This window comes from Prunus persica, chromosome G1, assembly GCF_000346465.2.
Source record: "Prunus persica cultivar Lovell chromosome G1, Prunus_persica_NCBIv2, whole genome shotgun sequence".
Classification (NCBI taxonomy): Eukaryota; Viridiplantae; Streptophyta; class Magnoliopsida; order Rosales; family Rosaceae; genus Prunus; species Prunus persica.
The window spans coordinates 43,481,064-43,493,963 of NC_034009.1; the positions used below are offsets into that span (position 1 = coordinate 43,481,064).

At 36.3% G+C, this 12,900-nt stretch overlaps 2 protein-coding genes across 4 annotated transcripts; one reads left to right on the forward strand and one right to left on the reverse strand.

The window, feature by feature from the left end:
• LOC18791904 (uncharacterized protein At1g04910) lies at positions 299–4,572 on the forward strand. The gene is made up of 10 exons (XM_007222796.2): positions 299–777; positions 872–934; positions 1,042–1,126; positions 1,208–1,278; positions 1,467–1,555; positions 1,652–1,855; positions 2,628–2,895; positions 3,037–3,264; positions 3,605–3,802; positions 4,030–4,572. Exons 1-10 carry the CDS (start codon positions 631–633, stop codon positions 4,237–4,239), a joined length of 1,563 nt encoding a protein of 520 aa, XP_007222858.1. The 5' UTR covers positions 299–630; the 3' UTR covers positions 4,240–4,572.
• Positions 5,653–11,867, reverse strand: LOC18791839 (mechanosensitive ion channel protein 3, chloroplastic). Of its 3 annotated transcripts, none has more exons than XM_007225455.2 (14): positions 11,688–11,867; positions 11,088–11,319; positions 10,899–10,958; positions 10,383–10,540; positions 10,074–10,197; positions 9,880–9,977; positions 9,623–9,736; positions 9,176–9,236; positions 8,674–8,823; positions 8,398–8,508; positions 8,015–8,182; positions 7,794–7,907; positions 7,349–7,405; positions 5,653–6,686 (listed from the first exon to the last, which is right to left on the reverse strand). In XM_007225455.2, exons 2-14 carry the CDS (start codon positions 11,163–11,165, stop codon positions 5,844–5,846), a joined length of 2,136 nt encoding a protein of 711 aa, XP_007225517.1. In that variant the 5' UTR covers positions 11,166–11,319; positions 11,688–11,867; the 3' UTR covers positions 5,653–5,843. The 3 variants fall into 3 exon arrangements, with proteins under 3 accessions (XP_007225517.1, XP_020409830.1, XP_020409829.1); XM_020554241.1 differs by having other exon boundaries at positions 10,383–10,534; positions 11,088–11,327; XM_020554240.1 differs by having other exon boundaries at positions 11,088–11,327.

Genomic DNA, 12,900 nt, shown 5'->3' on the forward strand with positions numbered 1-12,900 from the left:
AGAACAATTAATTAATTAAACATATTAGTCCACATGGCAAAATATGAATGAGTCCAGGCCACATCATTATTTAACGGAGAACATTATGGTCAAATTAACTAATGTATGAAAGTGATACAAAAATAAACATTATGTATGGGACTGAGACGAGAAAAAACTTGATGTATCGAAGGCTGAAACTTGATAAACCTGAACATAGTAAAAGAATAATTCTACTTTTATTATATTTGTAAACCATATTTTCATACCATCTTATATAACAGTTAAAGTGAACAACCACATCCATTAAAATTATTTCACTTTTTTTTTCTTTTATAATTTATTCTAGTATCTCGTAGTAAAATGAAAATTACCCAAATATTTATTACTCACTTCTTATTACCAGCGAAAAGTAAAAGAAAAAAGAAAAAAGAAAAGAGAACAATGGCTTCGATGCGATTTCATCGAATGAGGACGTTCACATTATAACTTCCATACGTCCTTTCTTTCCCGTAAAAATTAGATCGGATTCATAGTTGTCACCTCCATTGACGACAGTGAGCTTCTCTTCTCTTCTCTGCTGCCCTACACAACTGAAAACGCAATGAATATGCAGGTTTAGGGTTTTCCAATCAAAACTCAAACGAACCCATGAAGCTTCACAAGGACTACTATGGCTACTACTATCCCAACCAGTCTCAGAGAGCCGCTTTAGCTGGCCTTTTGGTGGTCCTCTTTCCGGCCTTCTTCCCAAATCTCTTCGGCCCATTAGGCCGTGCCTCTCCTTCCTTCTTCTCAGTAAGTCCCTTCCCAAACAACCATTCTCACAGTTTGATGTTGTTGTTAATGGAAATGCTTAATTCTTAATGAAACTGCAATGGGTATTTTGCAGGAGTGGAATGCTCCAAAGGCCAGACATTTGCATCTTCTAAATCCAGCTTTACTTTCCCAATCTGTCAGTTCCTTCTTTTCTTTTCCTTTGATTTGTGATTTGTTTTCAGAATTGGTGTAAACAATTGATCTATTTACATATATTAACATATTCTTTTTGAATTTGTTTAGTCTGTTGAGCAACAGAGCAAGCTATGGTCTCCACTGCCCAACCAAGGATGGAAACATTGTCTTGAAGAGCCTAAAAGTCTATCATGTGAGTGCTAAAGATCGGGCCACATTTTATGTGACATTGAATTGATTGTTAGCTGATGAAATTTTATTCATTTTCTTGCAGTGACACCAAAAGGATCTACTGGGTATATTCAGGTGTTCCTTGATGGAGGCTTGAACCAGCAGAAAATGGGGGTGGGTTTTTAAATTTTATAAGGAAATTCTTTCTAAGCAATGTATCTTGTAGAAAATGAAGTTATACAAGAATGCCCGTTTACTTGATTTGATTACTTGTTGTGATACTATAGCCAATTGGGTGTCCAAAATGAGATTGTCTAATTTACTTTATTTGGTTCTTCAAAAAAAAAAAAAAAAAAAAAAAGATTTGTGATGCAGTTGCTGTTGCCAAAATTTTGAATGCCACATTGGTTGTTCCACACCTTGAAGTTAATCCTGTGTGGCAAGATTCGAGGTATATCGTGAGTATGCTAACCTGGAACCTTTCCTACAATTTATTATTTCTGTCCAAAGAGGAGCCATTGATTTGAAACCCCATGTGCTTTTGCAGTTCCTTTGAGGAAATTTTTGATTTGGATCACTTTATTGAAGTCTTACGCGATGAAGTTTCTATAGTTAAAGACCTGCCTAGTGAATTTTCTTGGAGCACTAGGGAGTATTATGCTACTGGCATTCGGATTACTAGAATAAAAACAGCACCTGTCCATGCTTCTTCTGATTGGTATCTGGAAAATGTCTTGCCCATATTGCAGAGGTCAGTACTGCATCGAGCCTTTCTTAATTGAGCGTAAAGTTCTTGCTTTTTTCAATCACTTGAGCCTGTTCTTGCAGTTTTCTGTTTTATGTGAAGTTGGTATCGTAAACTTTTGTCCCTATGTTGTCTTAGTGTCATATACTAACTTCACATGCAAAAACAGAAATCTGCAAGATAAACTCTTGTCCCTATGCTGTCTTAGTATCAGATACTCATGTCCATATTCTGTCTGTCCTTCAATTTAGTCTCCTGCCTGCATGGATTGTGCAGAGGTTTCATTTCTTAAAATTGTGATTGTGATATTGCTTGTGTTAGAAACTTGTATAATCTGTCCCTTTTTTTTCCTTCTTTTTTTTCCAGTAAATAGCAGTGATAAGTTATCATAACAAGAAATATTTAGGAATGATAATATTATGATGCTATAGACATAGCTTTGGGAAATAAGTTGTTTGGTTAATGTGTATAGCATATAGTTAGAACTTAGAATTAGTGCATCACAGACGTATTTGTGTCTTTACATGTCAAGCCACCAGCTTTTCAAGTTAGATTATGTATTGCATCTCTAGTTTTAGGATTTTAATGGTTATCTAGTTTTAGACTGAAAATATCCTTTTGGGTTTATTTCCAGTTATCTTCTCTGGGTACAACTTGAGTTATCAATCTTAAGTATGTGCATATATGTCTTGCTAGAATCATGACAATAGGTTTCTTTTTTAGAACTAAATTTGAAATTAATATCTTATTATGATTGGAAGGTGTTTCACTGATGCAGATACGGAGTTGCTGCTATTTCCCCATTTTCTCATCGTTTGACTTTTGAGAACTTGCCTAAAAACATCCAGCGCCTCCGTTGTAAAGTCAACTTTAAAGCTTTAGCCTTTGTTCCTCATATCAGGGAATTGGGAGAAACCCTTGTTAATCGTCTCCGCTACCCTCCTAATAGAAACCAAGACGCAGCAAGTGACTCACAGGACGGAACAAATCAAATTGAGAAACAGGGAGCTGGGAAATTTGTTGTTTTGCATCTTCGCTTTGATAAAGTATGTTTGTAATTTTCTTTAGATCCATGTCATGTTTGATCATGCAATAATTTTTTAAGAATCTTAAAGCTTTTCCGACGAACCCTAATTATATATGCAAAATTAGTATTTCTAATACTCTTTGCCTGTACATACTCATAGGATATGGCTGCTCATTCAGCCTGTGATTTTGGTGGTGGTAAAGCTGAGAAACTCGCCCTTGCAAAATATCGGCAAGTAATTTGGCAGGGTAGGGTTCTAAAATCTCAGTTTACAGATGAGGAGTTGAGAAATCAGGGGCGTTGCCCATTGACTCCTGAAGAGATTGGGTTGCTGCTAGCAGCTTTGGGCTTCAACAATAGTACCCGGCTCTATCTTGCTTCTCACAAGGTATTTCTTAAAAGCAGAATGTGTATACTGTTATTCATGAGCTAACAGCTAGGGGCTTGTTTGTTGCTGGTTTGTTTTTTTATTTTTGTTTTTTGTTTTTTGTTTTTCTTAAAACAGCTTTAGTTAGGTATTCTCCTTCTTCCCTCTCATTTTCATCCCCTCTCTTCTTTCTCTCATAGCTTTCCCTCTTTCTCTTCAATTAAAACAAAAGCAAACACATTGACAAATAAGCCCCAAGTGTTTCATGTGATTCCTTAGGTTCCTTTTTAGTAAATGTTGATACCGTGTGTTCAGTTATGGGTTTAAATTGGATAAACGAGTCACTATTTTCCTTGTTTAGGTTTATGGCGGAGAAGCAAGGATCTCAACTTTGAGAAGATTATTTCCACTAATGGAAGACAAGAAGAGTCTTGCCTCTGCAGAGGAAAGGGCCAAAGTTGAAGGCAAGGCTTCTCTATTAGCCGCAGTTGACTATTATGTGAGCATGCAAAGTGACATCTTCATCTCTGCTTCTCCCGGGAATATGCACAATGCACTGGTAAGAGTATCAAGTTCAATACTCGGTAGATATGTGTCTTCTTTAAGATGGTGGGGGAATAAACCAGATAATCTACTTCATCCAATCTGTGGTTGTAGTGAAATATGTGAATATAGGAATTCCCTAAATAGCCTATTATTATAAAATCAGGTATTTCAGCAGAAGAATTATTTCCTTGAAATTTTGTGAAAATTCTAAGTGGACAGGATTAAAATTTGTATCCTCAGGTCAGTCATCGTGCTTACATGAACTTGAAGACTATTAGACCAAGCATGTCATTGTTGGGAAAGCTTTTCGTGAATAAGAGCATGGAATGGTCAGAGTTCCAACATGCAGTTCTGGATGGGCATAAAAGTAGACAAGGGCAGATTAGGTTGAGGAAGGAGAAGCAGTCCATTTATACATACCCTGCTCCTGATTGCATGTGTCAAGCTTAATAGAAATCGATTTCGGAGGCTGTGGTTTTGCTTTGAACGTCTGTCATTACTGGCAAGTAATTTTTGTAGGTCAGCTACGTATGAGTATTGGAGTTATCCAGTCTCATTGCTGTATAGGCTTCATCTGAGCTCGCAAGTGTATAGTCTGCTTTCAATGCATATCAGCCTGTAGGACAAGCATTGATTCTCACCAACAGAATGACAAACCCACACTTTTCCTCTTTTTCTTTTTTGGTCACAATGCAAGGTAATATGATGAATTTAAGCTTGGGGTAATCCCAAGTGCTTGACTATTTCAGTTTAATATGGTGGATTTAAGCTTCAGGCATTTAATCCAAGCTGTTGTATGCCTCCTCTTCTCCCTCCCCCCTTCAAAGAATTTTTACCTCCTTAGCAACCAAAAGAAAAATGCAATACTTACGAGGCCTCTGCTTGACACAAACCAACTCTCATAGGACTCGTTTGGTTCACGGAAAGGATTTGATGGAAAATAATTTTTCATGTCTTTTTCAAATGTATAGGAAACGAAAAATTCCTTTCCCATATTTGATTTGCCTAGGAATGTAAAAAAAAAAAAATTGTTTAATTTTTAAATTATACCCATATTAGATAAAATTAAAAAAAGAATGCATTTAATGATATATCGTAATTTTAAATTGTTAATGGGGACAAAATAATCATGAAAAATGTGCATTTAATTAGGGGTGGGCATGAGTTGGGTTGGGTCAATTTTAGTCATAACTCGTAACCCAACCCGATATATGGCGGTTTATGATTTCTTGAATTCAAAACCCGTACATTATTAGACCAACTCAATCCAATCCAAACTTTTGGTAATCGAGTTGGGCTGTTCGGTTCGGTTAACTCAAAATTAAGCATATTTTTAAGTTTTGATTTCAACTCATAACTCAACCTATACATAGCGGTTTATGATTTTTGAACCAAAAACCCGCTCATTTTTAAGCCACCCAACCCACTATGATCGAGTTAAGAGATTCAGTTGGGTTGACTCAAAATTGTGCCCACCCCTACATTTAATGTTGGCCTAAGTTTTCCATGGGAAGAAAAAATGAAACTCAACGGGGGTGGAGGGTTTCATTTTCCCCCCTATTTTTCTTATTTTTTCATATACCAGGCAACTATTTCCCATGTCTGGACTTACCAAACATGAGAGATCCCCATTTCCCACTAACCAAAGCAAAGGCCATTCCGCTTGGATGAGGCCACAGTAATTACACGTTTTAACATGTGACATCTAATCATTGCTCCATAATGAAACGATCTTTCCAAATCAAGTAAAGAGGCGAAATTTGCAATCACACATCAAACATATGCGTTAAAAAGTTTTCTACACCTCCCTTTTCTTTTCTTTTTTTGAGCTTTTCAGTTTTCACTTTCAGGGATGGGATGGGATGGGAGAAACTGGTCGTTTCAGATTGACCCACAAATTTCCATTTCAACAAATTATCAAGCAATCGTAGAAGACAATGTAATGCCAGCTTCAAAAACTCAGCGGCATGCATTTTTACACGTCAATCAATAACTGTTTTACACGTCAATCAATAATTGCCTGCAGTTTGCATGGCTCTAGGAACTGCAGGCAATTAACCATCTTTCACATCTGTGCCAACAGGAGGAGACCCTCCACCATTTCGGTGGGCAGTGAGTTCTTTTGATTCTGCAGCAAGAGATGGAGCCATGTCTTCTTCCTCAATTGGAAGTGTTCGCTTTGAGCCCTCCAAAGCAACACCAAGGATAATATTCTCTTCTAAGGGAGGTCTAGCTATGGATGGTGATGAAACAGGTTTCTCACCATCATGCTTTGCTTGTAAAGGTGCCAGAGGAACATCTGCTTTTTCACTACCAGTCTCAGGCGAAGCAACAAGGGACTTCTTAGATGTCATCTTTGGTGGAGACGCATCTTTGGAATCAACTCCTGTTGTCTCTTTCCCTGCATTTTTTGTACTCTCATTCTTGGACTGCAGCATTTCAGAGTTGCTTCGAACTGAACCATCAGATGCCGAATTCCGTGTTTGGGGTTCAGATGTTGGCATTTCCGAGGTCTTGGAGTTTGTGCTTGAGTTGGAACTTGAAGTTGCTGCAACTTTATTGTCAGTTTGTGCATGAGTTAGTGTTGCCCCAGCTTTAGCATCTGATCCCTTGGAGTCGGATGTTGAGGAAGCTTCAGCCTGGGCCTGTTTGTCTCCATTTGTACGTGTTGGGCGACTTGAAGCTTTACTTTTGTCATCACTACTGATTTTATAAGATGGTTCAATAAGTAGATATGGACGATTATTGGATGCCCTAGAATGAGTGAAAATGGTGTCAGCAAATGGCACATTTTCCAAGTCAGCCTCACTGTAATATTTCTGGACTGTGCGAATGGGTGTGGCAAGCCGGGCACGATGATGGCTGACAACTCTGAGAAGATCCAAAAGTATTGCCTCCTGTTTTATTTCATCAATAGAGTTTATCCGAGATAAATATTCAACCGTTTCTCAAAGACTATAATTAACATTGAGAAAGTAAACAGAATTGTGATATCCATAAACAACTACAAAGTTCAGGCATAAGACACTTGGAAACCTTAGTAACAGTAAACAACACAAATTATATAGTCCAAATCAAAAGTCTGGTATAAAAAAGGTAAAACTGATTCTTTGAGTAACTTGTGAACCAATCTTAAAATGGCAATCAGTCTTCATAAATTGCTCAACTTTTCCATCCAATGAAAAAGGAAATGCCAAGAAAAGACAAAATTATCTTGTTCAACATGAACAATCTATAAGCCAGACTAAAGGTTCATCAAGAAACAATGTATTGGAAAGGAAGAGTGAAGAATAGAATATCCAAACAAGGTTATGGCATTACCATTATACAAAATAAATCTGAGCATTAAGTCCCAACAATCATGCAACTGTAATCAATATGGCAGAGAACTAGGGTGAGTGAGTGTGACTTTTACATTTATTATATGCAGCATCTCTGGAAAACTCATATTGGCATCTAAGTCAAAGATGATCAAAATTTCATACTATTTTCAGAATCTATTATATCATCTTGCAGGTTACATGATTTCATAAAGCTTATACTAATAATGTAGTCTTACCTTAACACAGAGATACTCCTCAAAATGTGATGTTTTAACAAAGCAGGATACCAAAATCTGTGACAAAAATAGACCGCTTATGAGAACAACCATTCAATACAAAATTTAATAGAAAGGAAGAAGAAAACAAAAAAGAGGGACGTATTAAATGGAGATTGTATATCCATAGGAAAATCAAAAGATGAGTTTCTTTATTCTATGAAGACCTTGTGAATGAAAGTGAAGAATTGCGAGACCATAAAAACATACACAACAGTTTCCATCATATATTTCGAAAGTGAAAAAAACTTATTACTTTTAAAGTAATAGAATGTTTTTACAAGGGACTTGAAGAAGGTTTTTCTTAAAATTTGTTTGCCAAATGGAACATCTATTGAAACATTATAAACCTACTTATAAAAAAGTAATCATACTAACTTCAAAAGTGAAAGCACAAAAGCCATACCATAAGGGCCTGATTATCTGGATTAATATTGTCCAGAAAAACTCTCCTGTGCAACCTTTGCTGCTCTACTTGAGAATTTTTGGCCAAAACCTTGCGCATATCAGCTACAATAGTCTGCAGATAGTAAGGGATAAACCAGGTTCTCATATGAAATGATATAAAAAACACAAAGTCCTTGGAGCACGAGTTTCGCAAGCCAGTGAACTGAAATTTCTACTCACGTTAATTTTAATGACATCCAAGTGACTTATGGCTAGGTGGGTCTTAATGCGCCAATGAGTCTTCTGGCTAAGATTCCTGACAACGTTTACAGTGAACTTGTGATTTGGAATGTGAACTGCTTCGCGATCATCGCCTCTTATAATTGTTGGTGACCACCAACCCACATGCTGGTACAATAACAAATTTATCAACAACAAAAAAAAAAATGTCCATATTGCTTATAAAAAATTCACTTCCAGTATTTGTTTTGCAAAAGGAACCAAATTGTTAAAGCCCTATTATGTTTAAGATGGAAGCCATCAAAGGTATTCATGGGTAGGCATTATGTTTTTTCCTTCTAACCGCTGTTGCACTTGATGTATTAGCAAAGATATATACAAACCTCAACAGTACCAGAAACTTCATAGCCTTCAATCTTAGTCTGAATCCATTCATTAACAACAAATGGTCGTGTGGCATGGATCATTACACTTGAAAGGAAGTTTGTGAATATCTGAGTTCAGACAATATTAAGGTACATGTAGTCAGAAAACCTTAAAGGAAATTATGTCTTAACAGAATTTGAAAGTATACACAACACATGGACAATCAGAATTTGTTATGATCAATAAACTGCAGCCTTTTCAATTTACAATATCACATGAAGAAAGATCTGTACCTCGCGACCAGCAAGGGTGAGCAACACTGTGCCAAGACCACCAGCTGTTAGCCATTTCTGGGTTGAGAATCCCAGCAGCTCCATGAACAATGATACTGCAGCAACCCAAACTGCAGAATAAACAGCCTTGCCAGCGAAATTGAAGCCCATCTGCCCCAACAAGAGACAATTATGTAAGGATGCAATAATCTTATATGCTACAAGTGCCCTCATGACAGCTACATTATTGCATAATGACATAATATCTCACAATAACAGAAACTTCGTTGGAAAAGGAAAACTATGCTACAATCTATTTCAATGAGGTCAAAATAAGCAGTAAAGAAGCTAACTAGATGAGGCCCATTCATGGAAACATTAATCAGGACTGGTTACATTTAGTTCATTTTATTTTAATTATTTGCGTGAGTACTAATGACAATTTTATAACAGAAGTATAAAGGCGAAAGAATGCATACAAAGTAATGAAAATATAATATGTGAACTAGTAACAGAAACATACATTTCTCGAATCACTTGGGTCACTTGTCTCCGTAAAGAACTTTTGTGCTTGTTGATTCAAGCTGCAAAGAAAAAGTGTAACAATAGAAAATCAAAATTTCAACCCCAATGCAGTGACTACAGGATCAATGTATTGAAACAGTGATTACAGGACACGTGAGGGCAAAAAGAAAATCATATGTGCATAGAGAGCATAGCACCAAAAGGAAAAACTATACCGAAAAAATTGAAATGAACTACGTCCTGGCAGAAGAAATAAACTTGTTCAAACCAGGCATTTGGGCACTCTCAATGTTCAAATTACTTCTAACTAACATAAGAAGTTGCTTGACAAGTTCTGAAATCAATAAATCTAAAAATTCAATACATTACAGACCAATCTATTAGTTGACCAACAGAATAAGGAAATAAATATCTTAAGGCATAATAGCACCAGAGCTACACTCACCTTGACAAACAATAGGCAAATGCCAGCACTGTTGATAATGATTGTACAAAATTTATAAGACGTTGCTTGACAGCCTGGCTAGCTTCTGAAGGTAGGACTACAGGATCTAGTGCTCTGAAATAAACCTTGCAGCAGTTAGCGCAGATAAAATGGCTGGAAACAAGTTTCCAGTTAAGATAGGTAAATAGTGACTCTAAAATCATTTTCATTCCCTGACTTGTAATTTGAATCTAACTTCTTGTAATGTAGAAGTAAACCTGCACATAAGAGTTGCTCCAGTCCAAAGAAGCAAGGGCCGGAGGTAAGAATTCATGACATAGTGCGACCTACTTTTATTCCAAGTACTATCGTTCCGCTGCAGATAATCAAAATGGAAGAATTAATCAGCTCAATAACATAATCAAACCGTGTCTAAAGGCAAGGAGTGGCAGAAGAATAACAAATTATATACTTGAAGAAATATAATCCTGCCGAGACGCAAAAGTGGCCCAAGACCCCAAACAGCAAAAGCTATGATAGCAACTGCTGGGATCAATTTAAGTAAAACAGGGCTTCCACGTAAAGCGTCATAAGACCTGCATAATATGTTAAAAACATAAATTTCTTTAGATACCAAACATTTATATAATAATGAAAGAGAAAACATGATGAAGCAATTGCCCCCCAATAAATGGAAAGGAATACCCAAGAAAAAGAACACAACTTATATGCTGGCGTGTGCAGCTGACTAAGGAATTCAAAAGGGAACGCGTATACCTACCTTGTTAAAACTACAGCAGCAGATTTCAGAAGGGGAACCCCATTTCCTCCACCTGGTACTAAAACAGATCTGCACAAGAAAACATTGCATCTGGAAGATACTGGACCTATTGGGCCACGAACACTGCTTAAAAGATTGAGACTGCAGGCACCCTGTCGCTGACAATTAAAAAGTAAATAAATAAATAAATCCATGAGCTCAGATCTACATAATCACAACCTCATCAGGTTACACACACACACACACACACACACACACATCCAGAGCATATTGTAATATGCTACACTAGAACCATGAACCTGACAAAAACACGAAATGAAGTACGATGAGCAAATTTTTATAACACTAGAGCACAGGCAACAATGCCATAAAGGGAAACGGAAAAAAACAATTAACAAAACAAAAACCCAGAAACCCAGTGACAATTCTGTATAAGAACTCATACCAAATCATAGACCAGCAATTGAAAAAAATGATAATAAAATAAAGCATAAAAGTGAAGCCATGAAACCATACCAAAACATGTGGAGGAAAATTGATTCCGACCATATGTACTCGACCCTTTCCTACAAGGCACTGTGAAATTCAAAAACAAAACCAAAAACAAAAAAGCAAAAAAACAAAGAATTCAATTAGTACTCCAGAAAAAGTAAACTCTTGGGCAAGAAGATTTTATGAAAAAGACTACAAAGAAATCTCACATACAGCATCTGGATTATGGCATCGACGGTTACTGTGACTTCTCCATTCATATAACAACCGCACAGAAGCAGTATGGGGCATGGTTGATTGATTCTCAAACTCAAACTGAAGCAAAGCTGCAACTTTGTGCACAATATGGGAATGTAGTTGAAAATCAGATTACCCTTTTGAACCTAATAACACACTGTCTTCAAATTATGGGTCTTAGACTATATGCACCAATTATGTACAGCACCTGTCACACTAAAACTTCAAATTCTCAGTTCATATTGAAATCTTTCATACAAACAAACAAACAAACAAACAAATAAATAAATCGATTTATAGCTAACAATTAAAGCAGCAGAACGATTTTTAGATAACTTACTAAATTTTTTTACGCTTTTTAAGAAGAAAACCCATCATGAAAATAAAATATTTAAAAAAACAAATTAATATGCAAAAAGTTTTTAAAAATTAAAATAATATGAAAACTGAGAAATAAGTACGGCTTTAGTTGAACTAGGTCAGAGGAACAAGATTTTTCAAAATTAAAAATTACTAGAAATTCTGATTTCTAAGGAACCAAAACCAAAAATTAACAAGGAAAGTATTGAGTGTTACCTAATGGAGCAAAGCAGAGGATAAATTCCCAAACTCTCTCACAGAAACTTTCTTGTAGAGGAAACCGGGTTTGAGAGAGAGAGACAGAGGTGGGGGTACTGTGAGGAAGGCAAGCCCAAAATGGCTGGGTGGATGCTAAGATACGCCGGTTGGTAAACTATACACGGCTTCGCCTGATAGCGTGGTCAAATCAAAGTGTAGCGTTTTGGATTTTATTTCGCTACGTGGACCCGCGAAATTACCTTTCGGTTTTTCACGGTGGGATTTATGTGGCGCATAGAGGTAAGGTGCGCGGTGTGCATAATTATTTAGCATCGGTTTCCTCCTTGCCAGCATTGCATGGATTGGTCTCGATCGATGATATTTCTGCGGTGATCGGGCGGTTGTTCTCAGGTCTGGGTCAGGTCAGGTTGGGTCGGGTTTGATTGATATACGCGATAATGGTTTAAATTGCAAAGAAAAGAGGGATTTCCCACACATTCGAATCTGAAACCACTAATTTACAAACCAAGCTTATTTTCCACTAGGACAGACCTCGTTAGCAAATTTGACTTATTGAAATAGTTTTTCAACGAAACTGTAATTTGATCATACAAAATACGGATAATGATTTGATCATACAAAATTCTGAAATTTTGTTTTTTCATTTTATTTTATAATACTTTTGTTAAATATATGTTATTAATGTGTTTGCTTTATGGACTTATGGCGTTACATTATGAATTGAATATGCATATTTGAAGAGGCTTGTTACAATCTGCCTAGTTAATGTGGAATGGAAGGAGGCAAATGATAGGAGTGGACCGAAATATTCTCACACTAGGAGAACGTGTTCAAAACGTAACAGAATTCAAAGTAATTTAACATGTTAGGATATGAAAACTACATAAATAAAATTGAAACTGTTGGCACAAGAGTAGTAAAATTAACAAACCACATGAATAAAAAGTGATTTTTTTCCTAATAAGATGTTATTATACTTCCAATAAAAATACTAATGAACATAAGTGTTACGTGCATAAACACTCCTAAACGGTCATATAATACTTTGAGATATATAAAAAATGCAAGACTCGCACATTTTTTACGGGCAGTATATAAAAGTTCAAGCTGAACTGGTGAACTTTATTTTTCGTTGTTGTTTTTGTGTTAATCGAATTTGAATAAACAAAAATGAGCTGACCAAAGATACCTTGAATTACTAATAGGGTGT